Here is a 26,821-nt window from a genome sequence, read left to right as displayed (position 1 = left end):
TCATATACTTTCCAACCATAATGAATGCAAAACAAGGAACACGGTCTGTCATGGCATTGGCAAAGTACTGTAGCTGCAAACCTTTGTACGGAACCTGACTGACACAATACTGTATAATGTATTCCTTTGAATTACTCAAGTCTTATTCGACTGCCAATCTCACAGTCAAATCATACAAGAAATAGAAGAATTTCCAATACAGGTAGAGAAATGGAGTTCCGCACACTGTCCTCACTTAGAAAGACGTTTATTTTGGCAACGTTTCGGCCATTCAGACTTTCATCAGGCATGAATGAGTCTGAATGACCGAAACATTGCCAGAATAATTTCTTTCTAAGTGAAGACAGAGTGCAAGACTCCATTTCTCTACTTATCATGTTCACTGTTCCTATCCCAGTAGGTGTGCAAAAGGACTTTTTTTCTTCTAAGAATTTCCAACACAACTAATTTCTCAGATTGAGGCACAAGTTTTGGGAACGTCAGATCTAGAACAGTGTTTCTCAACCAGAGTCTGTAACTGAAGTCTTTACAAAAGGAACCATTTCCAGTTAAGATCGGGGTCTTAGAGATAACAACTTGTCTCAAAGTGTGGTCCATGGACTAATGATTAAAAATGGGAGTCATTGATTATTATTATTATTTATTTTTTAACTCATTAACTGATCAGGAATTGACATGGGCAGAAGATACTCATTAAAATGACTCGGATGGGGACCAAGAAATGTTATGTTGACGGCCCATGACACACTGGCATGGTGCCTGGGGAAGCTGGATAAATCCTGCTCCGCTGCATTGCTAAGTTCAGTGACCAGACTTAATTTTGTTGAAATGTGCTATACAAATAAACTTGCCTCGCCTAATACTAATTTCCCCCCAGCAACAGGTTGAAATGACGACTGTTTTAGTGGCAGACGATCTGGTGCGAGGTGGTAACGACTATGTCAGCCACTGCTGCTGACACAGTAGCTGACTGCTTGTCAGCTACTGCTGACACCGCGGCTTTTGGACAAGGATACTTCACCGCCGCAACGCTGGACACTAAGGTGATGATATCCGCGATAATGTCGTCACTTAGGAAATAGGCAGCCTATGTAGACACCGGTTCACTAATTAGAGTGACAGCACACAGCTGGCCGGTGTTCTCTTCTGAAAATGCTGTGTCGAGACTTGAGGCACACTGGTAGACCGTGAGACAAGCACCGGGTGTGCCTTGGGGATTTTGTGACAAATGTGACGACCACACACACACACAGCTACTGCAATGTATCGTTGCTGTCAGACACAAACCTCTTATCTCCATATTCTAGCTTTGTGTTTTTTTCGTACTACTTGATCATACATACAGTGCAGCGTCACACAAAGGCGCCAAAAGTAGCAGATATGCAAGCTCTCGACCTGGCATCCCTGTTTTGGCATTGTTAAAGGGGAAGATCACCCATTTTCAATATTGAACTAGGTCATTAATATACCTTGGAGGAGTTGTGTGGAAATAAAAAAAAAGTTCCCCCTCTTCTGTGTTGCCTAGAACTGGAGGATTGATGTTGGGGTTTGTATTGCAAATCACAACTTGATGACATCACACATTGTACTTTACAATACAAACCCCCAAATCAACCCTCCAGTTCTAGGCAATTTTTCCACACAACTCCTCTAAGGTATATTAATGACATAGTTCAATATTGAAAATCTTATTTTATGTTTTGTTTTACACCTCCCGCACATTTTTTTATTTATTTAGCCATAGATACAGGTGTGCCTTAAGATTTATTTAAAGCTATACTGTGTAAGTTGCTAAACTAGTGGTCAGTCGCGGTATTGCTTTTTTCGTCCGTTTTTCGCCCGTTTTTCGCCCGGAGTCGCCGCGGACCACCGCCGCGGACCACCGGAGCGGCGGCGCAAACCACCACAACCGATACGAATCCATGGAGTGGTAGAACGTAATTTTCTGAGCAGGATTTGGGGAATAAGAGGTTAAGAATCCTTCACCATCGTAAACACTGGTTGCTGAGGGAAGCTACTTCCTGAAGATGTGATTGGCCAACGTATACACAACGTATACAGATGATGCAGATTACGTCATTACGTTTTCCGGGAAATCCCGCCCCTGTCACTGCTAAGAAGAAAACATATAAAGAGAAGGCTTCAGAAGCTGAAAATAACGGAGTGGGTGTTCTAAAACTTTAGCGATTTAACAGTTAGGACAATTTTAAGATTTGTTTTATAAAAAAAGTTACATGGTATAACTTTAACTCGCCCTTTGGTGTCCTTTGGTGAAAACAACAAACCACCATGATGATTCCTTGTATGATTCCTTGTATTATTTATGTTTCAGAAACTGCACCTGCCATTAATCAAAGTTTTGTGAGTTGAGCATGCCTTTGAACAGTGGTTTTCAATAATGTTGTGCTCGAGTAAAAAAATAAAAGAAAAAAAAATCTCAAGGCACAGCTGTATTCATAGAAAAACAAAATAAAGATTTGCACCTTTAAGAGTGCACTCACAAAATAAGTTTAACAGCTTCTTTTAAAGGACGACTTTGTCCATTTTCAAACTATCATATCGAAACTCAAGTACTCAATGTCTATAGAAAGTCTGTGGACGCTTTTTTTTTATTAACGCAAGAACAATGGCTTCTATTATAGCATGCTAACTTTCCAGGAATAGAAAGCCTGCGCTTTCAATTAGCTTGGGTTCCCCATCGATGATGTCACTGGTAGGCGGGTTTATGGAGTACGCCACATTGTTACAATTATTTGCCCTTTAATGCAAGGGTCCCAAACTTTATCACATTTAAACAGGGGACCCCCAACCCTAACAAGCACTTGGAATTGCAGGCATTACATTTAGTTCTACTCGATTCAACAGATAAATATCGTGAAAATAGACAAACCACAAGCTCACGCGAGGCGCTATGAGCTTGTTGATCGTCTTTTTTCCACAATGATTGCCTATTTGTTACATACTGTTGCCAATTTGGTACTAAAAGATCTTAAAAGTCAAGTTAAATTGTCACTTTAGAAATGTGCAGAAGCCTATGTATACGCTTATACCGTATGTTGGGTTTGTTTACTGTCGAGTGAGAAAACAATGTCGCACATTCAAAGCCAATCATCAGGGGACTCCAAATAATCCGGGTTTGGGAACCACTTTAATGCGACAATGCAACAAACGCGGTTGGTTTTGTGCGATCGCTGCCGTCGTGTCACACAGCTGCAAGCAGCCACGACCAGGGGCGTCACACCAAATTCTGGGCCCTGGGTACAAGGATTTACTGCGGGCCCCCCATGAATGTTAACTATTGAAAAATAGCAGATATACAAGCTTACAGCGCGGCACCGAGTGCCGCGCTGCAAGCTTGTAGATCTGCTATTTTTGAAAAATTGTGAAAAAGTGTGAAAGAAACCCATGTCAGTGATGCTCAAACTTTTTCATGTGAAGGACCCCCAAAATGATATGAATTTGGCCACGGACCCCCATCTCAAAATATTTAGTTCCAGGGACCCCCCCCCCCCCCCCCGGAAGCAAAATTTGAGTTACAAATGTCCGCTTAAAAAAATACATATTCAAAGATTTGCACACATTTTCACGACTTTTCAAAAATAGCAGATCTACAAACTCGCAGCGCGGCACTCGGTGCCGCGCTGTGAGCTTGTATATCTGCTATTTTTCAATAGCTAAAGTTACTAGGGCCCCTCCACCTTGGACCCTGGTAACTCAGTCCCACTTTCCTACCCCCCTTGTGACGCCCCTGGCCACGACTGCCGAGCAGCAAAAAGCAGCCGTGATGTCACAACAACACTCTGTAAACTAAACGTATTACCACACAAGTGGCGACACACAGATAAACAGCGGGCCAGAAGCACAAACAAAGCCACGGCTACAATCAATCACACAGAGGTGATGCTTATGGGAGCCCCGACAGAGACGGGTCATTCACCTCTGTCCCACTGGAGACGTCTTCCCAACACAAGTATGGGTGCAACAGTTAATACAACTAATCCATTTAATCGATGATATAAAAAAAGAAAATTCATAATAGAATTACGGGTAACGCACACCTCAGGCGTTACCCGTACACAGACAAGCTGCGCTGGTTCTGATAGTAAACTGGTCTGTTTAATTTTTGTGTCAATCCATTGATATATACAAATAATGATATAAAAGGTAATGGACAGAATAATCAGTAATCAACGGAATAACTGCAAAGAGAGGATAATGGACAGTTGCAGCTCTACATCTAAAGGATGGTGTTTTGGACAAGAGAGCATCCCTAATAGTCAGGGAATTTTAATAAAACCCTGGGAATAAATTCCTTACCAAACAATTTCTTCACCAATGTGTTCGTAAAGGTGTCTAGTAACATATCTAACAAAGATTGAAATTCAACATCCCTAGCAAAATATTTGACAGCTAGGGTAATTCTCATTCACTTACTATACACTGTACTATAAGGGGAAAAAATCACTCCCAAAAATATGCTTTAAGTAGCATGTTAGGGGTCTAACTAGGTGTTTTTAATTATTCTGAATCACTTGCAAGCATTTGTTTTGCAGGAAAAACATTCCTTGGGCCAAAAATGCATCTGATTTTGGCCCAATGAATGTTTTTCGTGCAAAACAAATGCTAAGTGAATGAGACCCAGAATTACCCTAGCTGTCAAACATTTTGCTAGGGATGTTGAATTTCAATCTTTGTTAGATATGTTACTAGACACCTTTACGAACACATTGGTAAAGAAATTGTTTGGTAAGGAATTTATTCCCAGATTTGACAGGTATTCTGCAAATCTTTCCTGACTATAAAGGATGATCTCTTAAATAAGGTATGAGAGATAAGGCCAGTGGCTCACCTGGTAGAGCTTAATGATGTGCGGATGGTCCAGCATCTTCATGATCTGGACCTCTCGGTAGATCTTCTCCAGGTTGACAGCGTCCAGCTGGGTCTTGTCGATGATCTTAATGGCCACCTGCACGACGGGAAGACAGTAATGAGTTCTGTAATCTACTGCATGTGACCGTTCGTCCTCATTAAGTGTCGCTGTGGCCGGTGATGGTGAGAAACAACAACCGACATGAATAATAAGGCCATCACACATTCAGCACACAGCAAATGACACTGATCATTCATTCATCCCCTACGTTGTCACTTCAGTCTCATGCCATCTGGACCAAGACACAGAACTTTGAAATGGTAAAAGGTCTGTTTTAGTGGGAGTTAGTCCCTTCAGCCATTGCAATTTACAAATAAGAAATTTAGCGTACACTCTTAATCCAGAGAGACTTACTGTACATTATGCAATATATCAGCATCAAATGCATAGAAATAGTCATCTAAGAAACGCAGGGATATCTATCAGTAAAAACCTTATGAAATCAAAAAACCTAAACAATTATCTAAATTACATGTATGGTCGTGCTACAGTAAATGCATTGCGGCATTAAACAAACTGCCTCACTGATACAATGTTTTTAGTGTATACTGGGGAATTCATGCTTTGTCTTGGTGTTGTGTTGTTCTGGGCTATGGTGTTCTGTTCTGTTCTGTGCTACTGATATATGTGTGTGTTTTTCTGTTGGAACAGCCTGTGAAGATGACTATCCTCCCTGAGGGGACAGTAAACAAAGCCATTTGACTTTGCTGCTAATTTGGCTTAACTTAACCACCATGTTAGCACAGTGCTGCACTGAGATAATATTCTGGAAAAACACCAACGTAGCGTGTGTGTGCGTGTGTGTGTGTGTGTGTGTGTGTGTGTGTGTGTGTGTGTGTGTGTGTGTGTGTGGTCGTCCACGTTCAGATTATAGTGCAGCATATGAGACACAGCGCAGACTGCTGCTTATATGTCCGTTTATGGGTCCTGGTAAACAACTTTAAGGTTAGAGTCATTAAGCATTGAGTGAGGGTACAGCGAAGACAAACACATGCCTCGCTTCACAAGCGCACACACACACACACACACACACACAGACACACACTCCAAGGTGACACGCCACCAAGTTTATCCACACACATGGAAATCACATCAAGTGATGTACGTGCCTGCATGCATGCATGGGCACAGGGCCACAGCACGCATTATGTGCAAAGACACACACACACACACACACACACACACACACACACACACACACACACACACACACACACACACACACACACACACACACACACACACACACACACACACACACACACACACACACACACACACACACACACACACACACACACACACACACACACAGCATCTGAAGAAAAGATAGGCTACTGTATATCAGTGGTTCTCACATTTTTCAGCCCTCGTCTCCTTGACCCCCAAAATACATGTGAACTGGGGACCCCCCACACTAACAAGCAATTGGTATTGAAGCAGTTGAGGGGCATTACATTATGTTTAACTCGGTCAGTTCCACAGATGTAAATAGCTGATCTAGAGTACAGCATGTAGATCTGCTATTTTCTTTCTTAGGTAATATTTGACAATTTGGCCATTTGTTACAGTACCGTTTGTTGGTTACCTTTGACATACAGTAGTAATGCTTACATTGTTTATTTTATTTTTAAGAGGTTATTAGGTCTTAGATTGTCACTTTAGAAATGTGCAGATGGTAAATATCATGTATAAACTTAATATACTGATAGGGCTGTCACAATTATTACATAATCGTCTAATCGCGATTATTTGACATAATCGTGATTATTTTTCATAATCGCCATAATCGTTTCATGTTGAAAAATGTTCATATATTAAAAATCACACCCGTGTGAAGTGGAGCTGTGTGTGTGTGTGTGTGTGTGTGTGTGTGTGTGTGTGTGTGTGTGTGTGTGTGTGTGTGTGTGTGTGTGTGTGTGTGTGTGTGTGTGTGTGTGTGTGTGGATCATGTGTACCGATTTTTGTGACATTTGAAGAAAATATGTAGGAAAAGGAGCAAAAAGTGTGTTTTGGAGAAAATTCAAGATGGCGGAAAATCTATCATGGCGCAAATGGGCGTGGCCTATATGGGGAGATGCGTCATGACCCAAGGAATCCAGGGAAAAAATATTTTTAATTTTCCGACCTACGGTTCAACAGTTATAGGCCAAAACGTAAACTGGGCTGTTATGGCGCCACCATGCGGCCAAATGACACAATTATTTTTTATTTAATCCTTGAAATCATTATGAACCTCCTCTCCAAGTCTTGAAACTCTAGCCCCTATGGTTTGCGAGAGACAAATAATTGAATGTGAGTTTTTGCGATTCCCATTATAAGTCAATGGGGAAAATTAATTCACTAATAAATTAATATCAATTAAACTATTGAACCTTTCTCTTAGCAAGTTACTAGCCCACCATTCCCGAGTAAGCCGGTCGATTTGACATATGGCGCGAGTGTGTGGTGGCAAAACTGTGGGACTAGTAGCGTGCCGAAGTTTAGGAAGTTCAGGCTACATACAGACACACAGACAGACACACAGACACACAGACAGACCCACACGGCCACGTATAGGGAGCCTGTGCTTCACACAGCTCCAAAAATCGAACCTCTGTTCGAAGTGGAGCTGTGTGTGTGTGTGTGTGTGTGTGTGTGTGTGTGTGTGTGTGTGGCACCTCTCTGGTCACCCAGGATCATGTGTACCGATTTTTGTGACATTTGAAGAAAATATGTAGGAAAAGGTGCAAAAAGTGTGTTTTGGAGAAAATTCAAGATGGCGGAAAATCTATCCTGGCGCAAATGGGCGTGGCCTATATGGGGAGATGCGTCTTGACCCAAGGAATCCAGGGAAAAAAGAATTTTAATTTTCCGATCTACGGTTCAAGAGTTACGGGGCAAAACGCAAAGTGGGCCGTTATAGCGCCACCATGAGGCCGAGTGATGTAATTTTTTTTGGATTCATTCTTAAAATCATTATGAATCTCCTCTCCGAGGTTTGAAACTGTAGCTCCTATGGTTTACGAGAGAAAAATACTTGAATGTGAGTTTTTGCAATTCCCATTATAAGTCAATGGGGAAAATTTATTCACTAATAAATTAATATCAATTAAACTATAGAACCTTTCTCTTAGCAAGTTACTAGCAGACGATTCCTGAGTAAGCCGGTCGATTTGACATATGGCGCGAGTGTGTGGTGCAAAAACTGTGGGAGGAGTAGCGTGCCAAACTTTGAGGCTACATACAGACAGACAGACAGACAGACAGACAGACAGACAGACAGACAGACACGGACGGACACACACACACACACGGCCACGTATAGGGAGCTTGTGTTCCACACAGCTCCAAAAAAACTCAAAAATAGTGGAAATAGCAGATCTACAAGCTCACTTGTGAGCTTGTAGATCGGCTATTTCCACTATCAATGTTCTTTTTTAACTAGTATAAAGTTGTCAAATTATGTCAGTAATTTCTTTGTGTGTCATATCTGCCATGTGCAACTTCAAAGCCTAAAAGCCAAACAGAAATGTAATTGTCAATGACAAAAACACAATTAAATCGTTAATCGCAATTATTTCAGTGAAAATTAATCGTCATGTAAAATGTCATAATCGTGACAGCCCTATATACTGAATGTTGCTTTGTTTACTGCTGAGTGAGAAATAAATGGTAAATGGTAAATGGTGCATTTATATAGCGCTTTTAATCCAAAGCGCTTTACATAGATTGTGCATTACATTCACCCATTCACACACACATTCATACACCGGTGGCGGAGGAAGCCATGCAAGGCACCAACCTACTCACCGGAGGCAATTAGGGGTTCAGAGTCTTGCCCAAGGACCCTTCGACATTAACTTAGGGGGAGCCCGGATTCGAACTGGGAACCCTTCGGGATTTATACCCTTCGTGCTCTAATACCAGTTTCTCTACCCCTGAGCTATGCCGCCCCTAGCTCACAGAGAAAACACTGTTGCACATTGAGAACCACTATATAGCTATGCACATGCGAGGGTTGGTTGGCTGCTTATGCACACGTGCGCACAAGCCGCACATACACCTTCAACCCTCGCGGGCCGTGATTAATGGTGTCCGGTTAGTAACAAGCAATAGCCACGGCCATCGTCTCCGGCTGGCTGTCTCATAAACAACATTTCATCAGTAGGACTTGAAGTGTTCCAAACGTCTGCGAGCCAAACCCGGGACGAGTAAACAAGTAGAGAGAGAGAGAGAGAGCAGGGGCGTCACACCAAATTCTGGGCCCTGGGTACAAGGATTCACTGCGGGGGCCCCCATGAATGCTTTAACTATTGAAAAATAGCAGATATACAAGCTCACAGCGCGGCACCGAGTGCCGCGCTGCGACCTTGTAGATCTGCTATTTTTGAAAAATTGTGAAAAATGTGTGCAAGAAACCCATGTTTCCATGTCAGTGGTGCGAAAACATTTTCATGTGAAGGACCCCCAGAATGAATAATGTATTTGGCCCGCGGACCCCGATCTGAAAATATTTTGTGTAATGTTCGATGTGTTGTGCTGTGCATGTAGGGTTAAGCCCTTTGCACACAGGACAGTTGCGTTTCTTCCGTTTGCTGTATGAATAAAACGCATTGGATTTGGTGTGCAATGCTGTGCGGAATCGGCGCTGCGGATCCCAAAAGGAGTCATAAAAGGAGTGATGAGTTTTTCACCGCATGCGACAAGACGCACAAATCGAACTGGGTTCGATCGAGAAAAAAACGCATGGCGGCAGCCACTCGTCGCACGGCTAATTCGGAGCCGGTGTGCATGTGGTCATAGAGAATCATTGTTTTCTTTTCAAAAAATTAAATTGTCCGTTTTATCCGTGCGGTTAAACGCGCCTGTGTGCAAAGGGCTTTAGAGTGGTTCAAATGATTTTGATGCTATATTATCATTTTGCTGGGGACCCCCTGGAACCCCCCCCCCCCCTCCCTCCAATACATTCTCATTGGGTTAAACACTTGAACCCCCTCGCATCCCCATTCTGGAATGGGAGCATATTGGCCGAAAACAGCTACTACAAGCTACAAGCTCACGATCAGCTAATTTGAGGCAAGGAGATTTGGTGTCGATCCTGGTCAAAATGATGAGAAAATAGCGGATCTACAAGCTCACAGCGCCTAGTGTTTCAAGGCGTTGTGAGCTTATAGATCAGGTATGGTCAGTTATAATTGTTTAGAGGTATTAAAATGTGCAGATACCCGCTGTATACACTTATATGCCTACTGTGTGTTGGTTTGATTTCTGTGAGGAAACCATGTTGCACAATCAAATCATCTGGGGACCCCAGAGGGAGTTATAGAGGGTCTAAGTGGTTTAATAACTTCTAGCAGCCGTAGAAGTTAACTATCACTTAAGAGGGTTTCCCAGGGGTCCCCATCAAAAAGAGGAACAGTCATTTAATTTCACTATCATTTCACCGGCTAATAGTGAAATTGAAACCATTCCTTTTCTTGATGGGGACCCCACTGATCTACAGTCTATAAGTTCTTCACTAGAATCAATCTGTGGTTTACAATGTGGCGTCGTCTCCAACCTGGCTTGGTTCCAAAGCATCCACCCCAAGAATAATAAAAATTAAAAAATATATATTTATCCCTGTTAGGCATATTCACTTTCACTCTAGTATCTAGTTGTAATTAACAATAGAATATTCATTAGGTGTTCTTCCCTACAATGTTATCCCGCCAGCCAAGCGTGCAGTTGTGCAACTCTGGGCTAAATCATATCAAAAACAAAAACAATGATTTATTAACCCATTCAGAACGGGTACACATTTTGTGTATCAATATTTTATGCTTTAACTATTGAGAAATAGCAGATATGCAAGCTCACAGCGCGGCACCGAGTGCCACGCTGCGAGCTTGTAGATCTGCTATTTTTGAAAAATCGTGAAAATTTGAATTTTGACCCGATTCAATAAGTGTCTTTTGAATCCTTCTAAGATCTTTTGAAAAACCAATGTTTCTTTGTCAGCAATCTGGCCGGCCATCGTCAAAGAAAAGGTCCTTTTCACTTAACTGGAGCTCAGTTAGTCTGTTCTTGAGAGACTACTATGTCAGTGGTTCTCAAACCTTTTCATGTGAAGGACCCCCAAAATGAAATGTATTTGGCCACAGACCCCCATCTCAAAATATTTAGTTCCAGGGACCACCCCCAGAAGAAAATGTTGAGTTACAAACGTTCACTTTGAAAATACATACATTCAAAGATTTGCACACATTTTCACGACTTTTTCAAAAATAGCAGATCTACAAGCTCGCAGCGCGGCACTCGGTGCCGCGCTGTGAGCTTGTATATCTGCTATTTTTCACTGGTTAAAGCATTCAATAATTCTAGGCTTAAATGGGTTAATAGTGTGCAAGCTGCGTACTAGGCTAATTATTAACCACATGAACCCCAGCATCGCAATTCAGGAGCATGTCAGAGCGACAGGCGAACATTCTGCAAAAATAAGGCAAATTGTTCTCATCCAAAATAAGTGGATGGTGTCAAAATAGTGAGCAAAAATACGTTCATAAGTCAGGGGTCTTCAACATTTTCAGGCCAAGGACCCCTTAGCTGAGAGAGATGAAGCAGGGACCCCCTCTACATATTGCATAAATGCGTGATGCAGATTTTCCATCGATTTCACAGATGGATTCATAGACTTGTTTGACAGCACTGTCATCTGTCTACGTTGGATTCGTGTTTTTATTTAACTTGACCTTTCACTATGTACTTGGTCTGCTCTTTTTTTTTTACCCCTACCAAACCTATTATTTGCCCAACGCGAGGCGTTGAGAGCTTGTAGATCTGCTATTGTTGGCTAAAGTTCTCCTCAGAGTAGGGATGCGAGGGTTTGATTTGGCGGCCCCTGGTTTAAGTGGTTAAATTATATCACTGGCCCAGTGTATATTTGGGGAGGGGAGGGGTTGGGGGGGGGGGGGGGTCCTTGATGTGGAAAAGGTTTGACAGTCAGTAATCCCCTTGGCCTAGATGGATTACAGTAGATCCACAGTACCGCGACATTGTATTTTCCTAATCATGGGAATCACCCGTCTCTACGTCCACACAAACCAACCGACGCACACAGACAGTACAGTACTGCGCACAGAGATGGTAACAGGGTCATGCGAGGCGAGACAATTAAATAAGGCATGTTTGCCTATGTAATAATAACGCCATAATAATAATAATAATGAGGTCGGAAAAAGTAGCAGTGGTGAGAAACAGCTGATGCAGGCACTTGTACACAATAGACGTCAAAGGGGGCTCGAGCCCCTACCCTTTTATCCCCCCGTAAAAAGTGCCCTCTCCAGACCATGAATGCAGTTTTTACTATGGTGAAAGAAATGCAAAATGCCCCTCTTTCCATGCCATACCTGAAGGCAGCATTCAAGAGAATTGCCATGTCCAAACTCTCCTGAACTTTAACGCAGCATCTTATGTTGAAAGAATTGCATTCTTTGTGCAGAAATCCATGCCATTATGTCACATCTCCGGTATTGATTTGATTATGCTTAGTTCAGCGTGGCATCAAGCACCGAAAATAGCCGACCTCCAAGCTCACAACGCGGCAACGCGTTGTGACCAGGGCAGGAATTTCATGGAGGCCATGAAGGTCATGGCCGCCGCGCCGTTGCCCCTCAGTTTGGCCTTGTGCCCCTCAAACCAGTGGCCTTAATGCCCACGCTGACTGTACCACTCCCTCTTTCTTGTCAATATGTAGACAGCAGACATCAGTGTCTCTTTCTTGTCATGAAGACACCAGTGTTTTCTTTGTTGAGATTCTGAAATCTTAACTCCCCCCGAGTCCCCATCTTTAAACCAATCCAGTGACTTTGATTGGTGCAGGGCCGAGCATGGATCAGATTGTAAATATCATCATTAACTATTTCACTGCAGATTAGTTTATCATCCCTAAAGGCTCATTTCCACCGGCAGCGATAACGATGACGATAACGATTTAAAAAAGTGGGTTTTCAATTGAAGTGGATCGGCAGCATCCACCCAACACCGATAAAGACAACGATAGCCGACAACTACATCGTTAGGATCAACAACGATGTGGTTAAGATCACAGTGATATGGAACTGGGTCTCTGACAAACAGCTCGCGATGCGCACTGAGCGAGCGGCTGTTGTTAATTGACGCCTCTTCACATTGATGTCCGATAACTTTATCGGACATAAATGTGAAGGCATAATTATCGCTGTGATATTTTATGGCTATCGTCATCGTTATCGCTGCCGGTGGGAATGAGCCTTAAACCTTAAATTCAACAAATTCTAAAATCAAAGACTAAAATCGTGTTTTATTTGATGGCCTTCCTGCCCTGGCATTTGGGCCTTTTGCCCTCAACAAATGGACAAACACCAAAGGCCAAATGGCCTTGCCCCTAAAATGACGAAATTCCAGGCCTGGTTGTGACCTTGGAATGTCTGCTATTTTCAATGTTTTCACCAAAAGTGCCCTTTTAGAAATTCCAGCCCATGCCTCTCTAACATTTCTCTGCACGTCCCCAAGCTGATGTGTGTGTGTGAGTGGTAAACTAAACGGCCTATATCTGCCGAGGCACAAGTCAACAGAGCCACGATAACACACACAAAAGTATGAGCTGTACTCTTAACCCATTTAGGCCTGAACACATTATGACGCAATATTTTATGCTTTAACTATTGAAAAATAGCAGATATACAAGCTCACAGCGCGGCACCGAGTGCCGCGCTGCGAGCTTGTAGATCTGCTATTTTTGAGAAATCGTGAAAATTAGAATTTTGACCCGATTCTATAAGTGTCTTTTGAATCCCTCTAAGATTTTTGGAAAAAAAACTATGTTTCTACGTCAGCAATCTGGCCAGCCATCGTCAAAGAAAAGGTCCTTTTCACTTAACTGGAGCTCAGTTAGTCTGTTCTTGAGAGACTACTATGTCAGTGGTGCTCAAACCTTTTCATGTGAAGGACCCCCAAAATGATATTTATTTGGCCACGGACCCCCATTTCAAAATATCTAGTTCCAGGGACCACCCAGGAGCAAAATTTGAGTTACAAACGTTGGCTTTGAAAATACATATATTCAAAGATTTGCACACATTTTCACGACTTTTTCAAAAATAGCAGATCTACAAGCTCGCAGCGCGGCACTCGGTGCCGCGCTGTGAGCTTGTATATCTGCTATTTTTCACTGGTTAAAGCATTCAATAATTCTAGGCCTAAATGGGTTTTTAACCCCCTATGCGATCAGACTGGTTTTGTTATCTCCTCCAAGCAGATTGCCAGGAGGAGATTGGCTTACACCTAAAGTCTGGACTGTTAGCACAATGCATACACGCCTTCAGGAGGTGGAGGGCCTGTTCTCACATGATGCAACACTGCATGGAAGGAAATACAGGCCACAAGACCAACGGCCCCGAAAACCTCTTCATTTTCAAGGACCCCCACCAAGTGGACCCCGTAAGGGGGACTGCCCATAAGTCCTACATCTCATTACTCCTACATGTCATTAGTCCTAAAGTGTTGCATTGACTAGCATTGACTGTTATGTGCACTTTTTGGTTTGGCACTGTCTGTTAAGTTGTGCTTTGAGTATAGCTTTTTTGTGTGTGTGTGTGTGTGTGAGACGTGTCACTTATGTGCGTTGAATGTTTCGTGGTCACTTTATCTATATATTCTTCCTTTTTCTTTTCTTTTTGCAATAGCATTTTGACACTTTATGTTTATATTCTTCTTTTTTGTGCTTGCTCTTGGACTGTACACTACAGTACTATTTTTCTTTTTCTTACTTCTCTGTAAATTGTAACCTTAAACTGCTGTGCTGCCTCTGGGCAACTGAATTTCCCCCGTGGGATAATAAAGGTATCTATCTATCTATCTATCTATCTATCTAATTTGGTTAAGGTTAGGTTTAGGCATAGTTTTACTGAGGTTAGGGTTAGGTTTGGGCTTGGTTTTACTGAGGTTAGGGTTAGGTTTAGGTTTAGGCATAGTTTTACCGAGGTTAGGGTTAAGGGCTTTGCACACGGACACGTTCTTTCGCACGGACAAAACGGACTATTGCATTTTTTTTTTAAGAAAACAATGATTCTCTACGACCTCATGCACACCGGCTCAGAATTTGCCGTGCGACAAGTGGCTGCGGCCGTGCGTTCTTTTCTCGATCGAAACCAGTTCGTCTTGTCGCATGCGGTAAAAACTCTTTGAGGAAAACTCATTCCTTTTCGGATCCGCAGTGTGGATTCCGCACGGCCTTGCACACCAAATCCAATGCGTTTTACTCATACAGCAAACGGGAAAAAAACGCAACGGTCCTGTGTGCAAAGGGCTTTAGGGTTAGGTTTAGGTTTAGGCATAGTATTTTCACCAGTTTAACATTCACCAGATTCTGACTAATGGGATGTAGGAACAATGAAATGTCGGACCAATGCCATGGCACCCCCGTAAGGACGGGTCCATTTGGTTCCATTTGCACACTCTCAGAGTTAACAGGCCTTTCGGAGTCCATTTGGGACCGCCTCAAGGAGCCCTGATGGTCCCTTGACCCCACGTTGAGAACCACAGTGTATGGACTTCCTCAATCCTCGAGATATTCAATAACATAATAAGCAAATGAGCAGCTGATCAAAATAAACAAAAGGACTTTTCGATAGGGATGGAGCTGGAAACAAGGGCCCGCTACAGACAAATGTATTGATTACCCGGTGTCAACAAGCTTTGGGCTTATCAAGCTGGTTATCAAGCATAACGGCCCATGACGTCATTTTAAACAATCAAGACAAGAGGCGATCAAGACATTATTACAGTACTATTCATAATATAAAGCCATTTAACACTTAACGCACACTAACGAATGATTGTTTTAATGATATTTAATGACAATATTTGCTACTTTTGTCAATTGTCATCTTCATAGATGGTGGTCAGCCAAAAACTCACAGTCAAACAACTGGCCAATAATAAAAGATACCAGTTCTGTTCAAAATGTGTCTCACGTCTTCCCACGAAATATTAGAAAACGCTCAATAGTGGGCTCAATAAAAGCCCGGCTCAATAAGCAGGATCGATAAGGTGCTCATGATCAATAAAACGTAACAAGCTCCACCCCTACTTTTCGATCGATAAACATTTTAAAATAAGTATATATGAAATCAAAATGGATAAAAAAAATAACAGTTCAATTTAAGTATACAATGAACAAGCAAGCTAGTAAATTAAATACATCTACAGTATGTACCACATGTCCAAAATAGAGAGGTCACGTTAGCGATTACAAAAACAGCGACTGCATAATTGCCCTTACAGAGTCAGATAATGGCGTGCTCTAGTATGCACATGCAAAGGTTGACTTACACACACACACACACACACACGCGCGCGCGCACACACACACACAGAGTCTGCTGTTCCACGTGTGATTAATCTAGGTGTATTCATTACAGCCCCACACACACGCTAAGCCAAATCTCTGAATCACACATAAGGCAGATGGTGTAACATTAGGCTGATGGAGTCCTTGTTCATTGTGACACACGCAGGTTGTTGGGACCTGCTGGCTGGCACGGGGGCTCAGTGCGTCTGACCAACGGACTGCAGCTGCTGCTGTCCTGAGTGACCTCTACCTGGGGTGGAATCACGGACGTGCTGGGCCCCTGATTCAGCCCGGGAAAAAGAGTTGGAGACGCCCTCATTGCGCGCTATAGAGAGAGATCTCTCTCTATAGCGCTGCTGCTACTCAAAGATTTGCCATTTCAGATCATGACAAGTGACAAGCCAGTGGGCCAATTGCTGTACATGATTTGTATTTCGTCGTTGTCGGGTGGAAACCTTGTACGTCCAAAACCGTTTGTTTTGTATTTATCATTTTAACAATGATTTAAACTAGTGAAAACAGCCGATCTACAAGCACACAACGCCTCGCGTTTGCGAGGCGTTGTGTGCTTGTAGATCTGCTGTTTTCACTACTTTTGTGCAACCGTGCCTTGTATGATGAAGCAGGGCTTTGCGAAAAAATGTATACATTTGAAACTCGGAGATCCCTGGACCGGCCGGGAATGATCCGGCCGTTCGGGAGTTGTCCCGCTTTTCCCCAATGGCCAGCACGTCCCTGGGTGGAATCACAACTGAACCCAACATCCCCTTGCTGGGGATAATTGTGAATACCTTCACACTAGGGATGGGACGATACGTGATATTATCGTTTACCGTGATAAAAAACAATCGCGATAATCGTATCGTGGGGATTTAGCTTATTGTGACGTCGTCCTCCGTCATGCACTGGGATCAATTCACCTTGTATTTGCCGAGCTGCATATCCAGTACCACTGAAACCCTCTATAATTGGTAAAAGGTACTTATATACTTACTTGATACAGTCTTTTCTTTCATTCTCTACCAAATGTCTTTGCCAAAAAATAGCTGATCTACAAGCTCACAACGTTCCGCCCCAGGATAACGGATGTTGATTATCGCGATAATATCCTAAATCGCGATTTCTTTTGTCACAGTAATCGTGATACGAAACGTTCATATCGTCCCATCCCTACACAACCGAACCGAACATCATGTAATTATCCCTGGCTGGAGCCAGGCTGCCTTCACACATCTTTCAACCATATAATGGGACTTATCGGAGAGCTGGTTAGCCATTAGTCCACTCCGGATGATGTAAGAAGTCAGAACATGTGTCTTCACACTGGGCAGTGGTCAAACGCAAGCCAGCCAGCCTCGGTCAAAACTAAAGCCTGATTTATATGCTGCCTGCGTCGCACACTGTGAACATATCAGATCTTATACAAGCTCACGACTAGGGCTGTCACAATTATTACATAATCGTCTAATCGCAATTATCGCGATCATTTTTCATAATCGTCATAATCGTTTCCATGTTGAAAAATCTTCATATATTTTTTTTTAAGTAAAAAATAGTGGACATAACAGATCTACAAGCTCACGACGCGTCGCATCGCGACGCGTTGTGAGCTTGTAGATCGGCTATTTCCACTATCAATGTTCTTTTTTAAGTATAAGGTTGTCAAATATGTCAGTAATTTCTTTGTATATTCAGGTTATGTGCCATATCTACCATTCAAAGCCTAAAAGCCAAACAGAAATGTACTAATTGTCAACGGCAAAAACACAATTAAATCGTTAATCGCAATTATTTGAGCGACGATTAATCGTCATGTAAAATGTCATAATCGTGACAGCCCTACTCACGACAGCTTTTTTAGATCTGCCATTTTCACCAAACGACACGGACGGCACGCGACCAAATATGATCAAGCAAACGGGTTGTTTGCTCACAACGTGACACGTTGTGAGCTTGTAGATCCGCTATTTTTTGGCAAAGACATTTGATAGAGAGTGAGAAAAAGACTGTATCAAGTACGTACATCCTTTTACCAATTATAGAGGGTTTAAATGGTACTGGATATGCAGCTCGGCAAATAAAAGGTGAATTGATCCCAGTGCATGACGGAGGACGATTTCACGATAAATTAAATCTCCACGATGCGATTATCGTGAGTGTTTTTTTATCACGATAAACGATAATATCGCGTATCGTCCCATCCCTAGTAATGTGCACATGCACAAACATGCATGCACACACACACACAGCTTCCAGAACAACCGTTTCACACATGGTTTGGCCGCGGCTGACACCGACTGTGTGTCCCTGTACTTCCGTAATTACAACAGAATAAGTCATCGTGGCATGGCACGGCATTGAACGGCACCAGACTAGAACAGAGAAGGAAGGTCTCAGTCAGCATGTGTTTACTAGACCCCTCAATGATTCACTTCACTTCTTCTAGGACCCGAGAAGACCCTTCTCTGCGTCGAAGGCAAAGGGACGCCGTTGTCGTTTGGCAGGAGGAGGGTGCAAAAGAAAAATAACTTGTCCTTTACGCCAGTGGTTCTCAACCTGTGGGTCGGGACCCCCAGAGGGGTCCCCAAATTATTTTGAGGGGTCCTCAGATGTTTAGCTAAATGTTAACATTATTTTCTCACTCAACAGTAAACAGACCAACATATAGTATAAGTGTATAGAAAGGATCTAAAGTGACAATTTGAGGACTTAAAGACCTTTAACCAATGTTTGACCTCAACATTGGTCAAATTGTCAAATGTTAGAGGCGGAAATTGTGAAAATAGCCGATCTACATGCTCACAACGCCTCGCGTTGCGAGGCGTTGTGAGCATGTAGATCGGCTATTTTCACAATGGAATAGATGGAGTCAAACTAAATGTAATTCCAACTCCTACAATTCCAAGTGTTTGTGCAGGGTGAGGGGTCCCCAGTTCAAATATGATTATTTTGGGGGTCACGGCCTGAAAAGGTTGAGAACCACTGCTTTACACACACACAAACACACAGAGACAAGAGATCCCTATAACAACCCAGCTCTGTTCTCATCAAATCTACCCTGTTGTGCTTGCGTTGTGCACGAGGACGCAGTCTTTTTTTCTCTCTCCAGACCAGAGCAGCAGTCCAGTCCAGTCCCCAGTGGATCCCTCCCCAGTGGCGGTCGGGTTCAACTGGTGTTACACTGACCACCGGTGACACTGGTGTCACCCATGCATGCAGGCAAACACAAGCTTGGGCTGTCCAAAATTATACAGTACCAACGAACGGCCTATAGCCCGCCCGGGTGTCACAACAACAAGGCTGGGCATTAAAAGCAGCAAGCCAAGCCAGCCAAGCAAGCAGCTAGCAGCGACCAAAGCACATCATTATATTTGCATTACATAACAGGACCAGCGGACCCATGCTGCATGCATGCATGCCCCAGATAGAGAGCAAGTGGGCTGTTGTTTACAGCGCACACACTGTCTTGTCTGGCTCTGCACCGTGGCAAGGCGAAGTGTAAGTAAGAGAAGAGAGAACAGTGCACGCACAGTCCGGGCATTACATTTCACGGGGTTTAAAACCGGTTAAACCTTGTTTACTAATAATGATTATGATGATTAAGTTGAGGTGAACGTCAGAGACCAGTGCATAACCTGATTAGCCTGCATCGTGCAGTGGTCTAGCATGCAAGCAAGCAACCAGCAGCATATGGTTAGAAATGGAAACATTGTGACCTTGTAGTTAATCTACTCATCAAAGTTATTATGTATCACTGTGTCTACAAAATGTTGCCATTGTGATGTTGCAAGCACACACACACACACACACACACACACACACACACACACACACACACACACACACACACACACACACACACACACACTGACACACACACACACACATCGACATGAAGAAGAAAAACCCTACTTTGTTGTCTAAGGAAGGCAGTGGTTCTCAAACTTTCTCATGTCAAGGAGGTTACACCCCGCCTTTCCGAAACACCGCTATTCCGAACGTTGACTTCTAACCCAACACCGCTATTCCGAACGTTGACTTCTAACCCTAACCCTACCCCTAACCCTAACCCTAACCCTAACCCTTACCCTAACCCTAACCCTAACCCTAACCCTACCCCTAACCCTAACCCTAACCCTAAACCTAACCCTAACCCTGCTTCGGAATAGCGGTGTTTCGGAATGGCGGTCTGTTGCCGTCAAGGACCCCCAAATTGACACCCCCCATTTGAAAAGCTATGCCAGGGACCCCCATAACAGCACATTTGTACGGCATTCTGAACCATTATACTGTCAAGGACCGCCAGTATGACTTGCATTAGGGCTATGGACACCCATTTAATGGCATTGCTATCTCTGAGACCCCAATTTATATTGTAAAATATATGTTAATTTAACTCTGAGAGTGTACAAATGGACTTGTTCCATTTGTACACTCTCTGAGTTACATACCCATAAGGGTCCATTTGGTTCCATGTGTACACTGACTCTCTGAGTTACATACCCATAAGGGTCCATTTGGTTCCATGTGTACACTGACTCTCTGAGTTACATACCCATAAGAGTCCATTTGGTTCCTATAACTATTATTTAGCTGGGGACCCCCTGGCATGGAACGCCCTCAAGTCTCAAGAACACCTGAGGGTCCCCGGACCCCACTTTGAGGACCAATGTTCTAAGCTGCTGTGATGATGGGACATTTTTAGAGGTGTCAAGTTCTTTTGCACACACAAAGTTATGTAACTCTTTTGGACAGCAGTGTGTAAGGTAGCATGCAGAGCCAAACATGCATTACTACCAGGCTATTACTTCATCTTGTGTCTCGTCGCTCGCCGACACACAAGCTTGACAACGTCAGCGTCGCTTGTTGTCAAGCTTGTGTGTCGGCTCTGTTTTGTATCGGCTAGCGACACCACAACACACCGGCGCAGGAGGAGTATACAAACAAACGCTCCGGCTAAAGTTAGCAGTTCCGAGGCTAACTGCCTTGGTTTCTGGGTTGTTTGGCTCAGTGGTGGGGGAAAAAAGTACTCATTAAGTAAAAGTATCAATACACTGTAAGATAGAAATACTCTTGTTACCGAGCTTGTATATCGGCTATGTTCAACCAGCAGGGGTGATTAATGTAGCCTATATTTTACAATACTGTATCTGCAAAGTAACAAGTCACTAAAGTTTTCAAATCATTGTAGTGGAGTAAAAGTACAATATTTGGATCCAAGATTTAGTGGAGTAGAAGCAATAAAACTAAAGTAAAGAAAATGTGGAAATACTCCTCAAAATTGTAGGCCTACTATAAGTGCAGTACTTAAGTAAATGTACTCAATTACTTCCCACCACTGCTGCTAGGCTCCAGCCACGGGGACCTCCAGAGACCATAGACAGGGGGGGACAGGAGGACAGACTTCTAGCCGGGGACCAGTGCACTCACCTCGGTCTTGGTGATGCGGTGTCTCGCCAGCTTGACCACGGCGAAGTTCCCTTTGCCCAGGGTCCGCTCGATGTCGTAGAAGCCCACGCGGACCGGCGTTCCTCCGCCGGGCCGGCCGCCGGGGACCATCATGGACTGCTGCTGCTGCTGCTGCTGCATGGTGGTGCTGGCCTGCTTCTGGAGGAGGCTGTCAGCGGCCATGACCATGCTGTTCTGTTCCGCACCGGACCGGGACAGTGTCAGGACGGGACGGGACGGCCGGGGGGCGAGCGGACCCCTTTTAGGGGAGGTGGAGGTGGTCCGCCTCGGATAGCAGAAGCAGCAGCAGCAGCGACGGCGGCTGACAGCAGCGTCTACTACTGTCTGCTCCTCCTGCTGCTGGAGGTGGAGGTGGTCCGCAGACTGTTGCTGTTGGAGGTGGAGGTGGTCCGCAGACACACAACGCGGAGGAGGGAAGCAAAACAAAACGTGTGTCCATTAAAACAAACAGGCAAAGTTCTCTCTCTCTATATGCTTTCAGGGCAGCGATGCCACGATACGATACGAACCGGAATATCGCATTAGCGATAATGCGATGCGAACCGAAACCGGACCATTATTCTTCTTGTTTGCTATAATATTAAATACTAATATAACGCCTCAGGGATGGTGGGAGGACCGAGGGAGGGAGAGAGAGAGGGAGGGATGGGGGACGGCACGGCACGCCACGTTCCTCTCCTCCAGGCAGAATACAATGGAGCGATAATATTTCAGCCCTGTGTAATAAAGGTGCCTCTCTCCCTCTCTCTATCTGGTCTACAGTAGCAGCAGCAAACACACACACACACACATACACACACAGCACACACACGAGTTGACTAGAGAGAGAGAGAGAGAGAGAGAGAGAGAGAGAGAGAGAGCGAGCGAGCGAGCAGGGGCGTCGCACCAAATTCTGGGCCCTGGGTAGGCCTACAAGGATTCACTGTGGGCCCCCCATGAATGTTCTTCATAAGGGGACCATTTAGACTGGGGACGCATTATTATTAGACTATGCATTATGTTGTGCTTTAACTGTAAATTAACATTAAAATAACAGTAAAAAAAAAAAAGAAATCGTGAATATCGTTGAATATTTCAAATCCTTCTAAAGTTTTTTGAAAAACGTATGTTTCTATGTCGGTGCTCAAACTTTTTCACGTGAACGACCCCCAAAATGATATGTAGGCCTATTCGGCCACGGACCCCCAATCCATCTCTAAATGTTCGCTTACAAAATACATATATTCAAAGATTTGCACACATTTTCACGACTTTTTCAAAAATAGCAGATCTACAAGCTGTGAGTGTGAGCTTGTAGATCTGCTATTTTTCAATTAAAAAAAAATGAAGGCCCCTCCACCTTGGGCCCATATAGTAACTCAGACCCACTTTTTGCCCCCCTTGTGTGACGCCCCTGCAGAGAGAGAGAGAGAGAGAGAGAGAGGCATCGTGTTCTGCTGTGCTGACGTACATTGACGTCAGAGCCATGGGGGTATTTGGACAGGGGGGCGGGGCTCCGCGCGGAGCTCCGTTCCACACTTCGGTGCCAATTGGTTTCCATGGCGACCCGGACCCACCTCTTACGTCAGCGCGGCAGCCCGAGCTGAGCTGAGCTGAGCGAGGCGAGCCGGGTTGAAGAAAATTGCTGTCCTGGAAATGTGTGGCGTGTGTGTGTGTGTGTGTGTGTGTGTGTGTGTGTGTGTGTGTGTGTGTGTGTGTGTGTGTGTGTGTGTGTGTGTGTGTGTGTGTGTGTGTGTGTCTGTGTGCGTGTGAGTGTGTGTTTTGTTGACTCCTCTAGACTCGGGACAGGGCGGGATGGGTGCATGTCATGCATGGGTTACTTTGAAGTCCCCCCCCCCCCCTCCTCCCCCCTCCCCCTTGCCTTGCTTGCAGGTGTGCACCTTGAAAGGGTTTTGTGAGTCAAAGGTTGCTGGTGCAAAAAAAAAAAAAAAAAAAAAGGAAGGAAGGAAAAAAAGGAGGGTTGCATGATGTGTTTGATCAAAACTGATGATTTCATTGTGTATTTATGTAAGCTATGCAATGATTTGGACATACATTTATTTTAGATTTTTTTTCTCCTACAAAAGGATATTCTATAATCTATATACATATAGGCTACATAAATACATAATATCAGCATTGCACATGCTTTGAAATAAAAGCATGCTGTTGGGACATCATAGGTTATCATGGGTGTCACGGGGTTCACGACCGTTTATGACTGGATGTTTCTTGCAGAGCACATGATTTCACAACAGGCCCCAGCAGCAGTAAGTAATCCCAGTGTTATGAGAGCTTGTACACGAGTTTTTTTTTCTCTTTTTCTTTCTTTTTACCCTGGTAGGACAGCTACACAACAGCACCATCTGTTGGTGAATCGGCAGAACTGAAACCAACAGCTGAATTGGTGTTATGGAAAATATCCAGGTCAAAACTCATGTCAATCGATGTAATATTCATCCAGTGGGTCCTTCATTTTATTACTTATTATTTCGAAATGTCTGTTAGAGGATAAGCACCTTGAGATTCATCACCTTTTTTGAGGGGGTCCTCAAGCACAACACGCAATTCATATGACAATGGCCACATTTAAAATAACACTGTATATGGGTAGATGTGTGGTCACTGGTCAGCACTAAGGACTGAGGTATTGAAATATGAAATACCAAAGACAAGTGTGGTACTACACCAGGGAAACTTGACTCAGGAAAACACACATGGAGATGACATGTATCTGGTCAAGGTGCTACAAGCAGCCAACAAAAAAGAAGTGACTGCCTAACCTTGTGAGCAGTGGCTGTGCATTGTGGAGGAAATCTATGTGATGGAGAGATTTACACAGACTTAGGATACAAGAAGAACTGTTTCTGGAGAAATGGGAGAAATGGACTGAATTCATAACCCAGGATAATGACACCACGGATGTATAATATGGACTACAGTGTGATGATAAAAATTATGAAAAATGTTGACCCTGTGAAATATGTACATGTGTTGTGACAAGCTGCTAATAAAAATTAAGTTAAACAAATTTTAAAAAATAACATATTCTGTCTAAATTCTGTCTAAGTTAAGGCATTGATTATAAACATCTGTAACTGAGTGAGAAACACCTACACAATGTCAAGAGTGTATGTGTAACTCAGAATCCTGTATTGGACCTTTAGTGCAGCACATTGTTCTCTTCAGCTCTGAGTAGACAGTCTGACACACTGGTTCTCAACCTCCGAGGAACTACCAGGGGTCCAAATGTGGAACCCTTACGGGTCTGTAACTCTGAGTGCACAAATGGAACAATCTGTACACTCAGAGTTAAACAGACATTTAACAGATTGGTGTTCTCTAGTCTAGATAGCACTGAATTCATCAAATGGGCATCAGTGGCCTAATAATGCATATCATATATTGTCTTAAATATCCTTGAAATTAAAAAAAGGTTGAGAATCATCGACTGCTCTAAACAAGCACTAAAATGTGTGGTGGAGTGCTAAAGCAGGCGGGCTATAGAGGCCAGTTCTCCGAAGGCTTCTGCTGCTGTCACGCATGCACTTCCTGAATGTAAGAGTTCCAGATGTGCTTTTGGCATTTCCTGCCTCACATCCTCCAAGAACACTCTCAACTCTGCCTCTCCTTAAAAACTGGGGCTCGGCCGACGTGCCTTTCCATGACACCAGCACAGCCCCACAAGCTCCCTCTGAGGCTGGACGCTCTCGAAAACCACCCCTGTGTTTCTAATCACTTTCAGTTAAACATCCAAGACGATTTCACGCATTTCTTTTACAAGACAAGAAATATAGACGAAAACAATGTGTGCGGGGAGGGGCGTGCCGTGAGCCTCTCTCTCTCTCCGACACCAGGGGCGTCACACCAAATTGTGGGCCCTGGGTACAAGGATTCACTGCGGGGCCCCCCATGAATGTTCTTCATAGGGGGAGGGGGTTTGACCCATTTAGACTGGGAACACATTATTTTGTGCGTTAACTATTGAAAAATAGCAGATATACAAGCTCGCAAGTGCCGCGCTGCGAGCTTGTAGATCTGCTATTTTTGAAAAGTCGTGAAAATGTGTGTCTTTTTTGAAAAACTATGTCGGTGGTGCTCAAACTATATCATGTGAAGGACCTCCAAAATGATATGTATTTGACCACGGACCCCCCATCTCAAAATATTTAGTTCCAGGGATGCCCCGCAGAAGAAGCAACATTTTTGTTACAAATGTTCGCTTATAATAAAATACATATATATATATATGATTTGCACACATTTTCACGAGTCTTCAAAAATAGCAGACCTACAAGCTCGCAGCTATTTTTCAATAGCTAAAGTATAAAATAATCAAGGCCCCTCCCTCCACCTTGGGCCCTAGTAACTCAGTCCCACACTTGTGACGCCCCTGTCCCGCCACGGTCAGGTGGTGTCGGTCGGGAGGAGATCAGACCCCGGCAGCTTTGGGAAGCGCTCACTATCCCGACTATCCGCTGTTCCGACATGGTCGGCAGGTTAGTTACTTAGCGTCGGCAGGTTAGTTACTTAGCGTAAGGCAGGTTAGTTACTTAGCGTAAGGCAGGTTAGTTACTTAGCGTAAGGCAGGTTAGTTACTTAGCGTAAGGCAGGTTAGTTACTTAGCGTCGGCAGGTTAGTTACTGAGGTAAGGTTTACTGAGGTTAGGTTTAGGGTTGGGGGTAGAGTTAGGGTTATAGTTTTAGTGTCGGAATACCGGACCGTCGGAACTCTGATGCGGACCCGGCAGCTTTGAGGTTTACTGGGGTCACCAGCTTTCTGTCATCAGAGTTTCCGTCCAGCCTGTCCTGTTCCCTGACATCAGTGTCCAAACAGGAAGGCTCACACAGAGGTGACACCACCACCACCAACCATCCCCCTGGCTCTGCTCTGCTCTGCGCTCTGCAAGGCTGCGAGGAGGAACAGTCAAAACAAGCTCTGAAAAGGAACACGTTCGTGGCAAGAAAAAAAGAGAAAGTCATCATAACCATTTGTTGCTTCTGTCTCACAACACTGCTGGGGTGACGTAATTGCAGTGTAAAAGGGCTGGTTTGTTGACTTGTTTTTTTGGCTGTGTTTCTGTTTACAAG

The 26,821-nt window shown here is 43.8% G+C and overlaps 1 protein-coding gene across 1 annotated transcript in view; it reads right to left on the bottom strand.

Moving 5' to 3' along the window:
- Positions 1-23,292, bottom strand: part of sik2b (salt-inducible kinase 2b) — a gene marked incomplete at its 5' end in the record, with an annotated part of 160,847 nt that extends 137,555 nt beyond the window's left edge. Inside the window, 3 exons of the mRNA XM_080732055.1 lie at positions 4,850-4,966; positions 21,714-22,121; positions 23,203-23,292. Of these exons, the coding sequence (XP_080588181.1) occupies positions 4,850-4,966; positions 21,714-22,121; positions 23,203-23,292 (615 nt within the window). The remainder of the gene's footprint in view (positions 1-4,849; positions 4,967-21,713; positions 22,122-23,202) is intronic.
- Between the last annotated feature and the right edge of the window lie 3,529 nt (positions 23,293-26,821).

This window comes from Nannobrachium achirus (assembly GCF_963921795.1).
Source record: "Nannobrachium achirus genome assembly, chromosome: 8".
Taxonomy (NCBI): Eukaryota; Metazoa; Chordata; class Actinopteri; order Myctophiformes; family Myctophidae; genus Nannobrachium; species Nannobrachium achirus.
The sequence above is the reverse complement of the archived record's forward strand: the minus strand, read 5'-3'. Positions and strand labels throughout refer to the sequence as shown.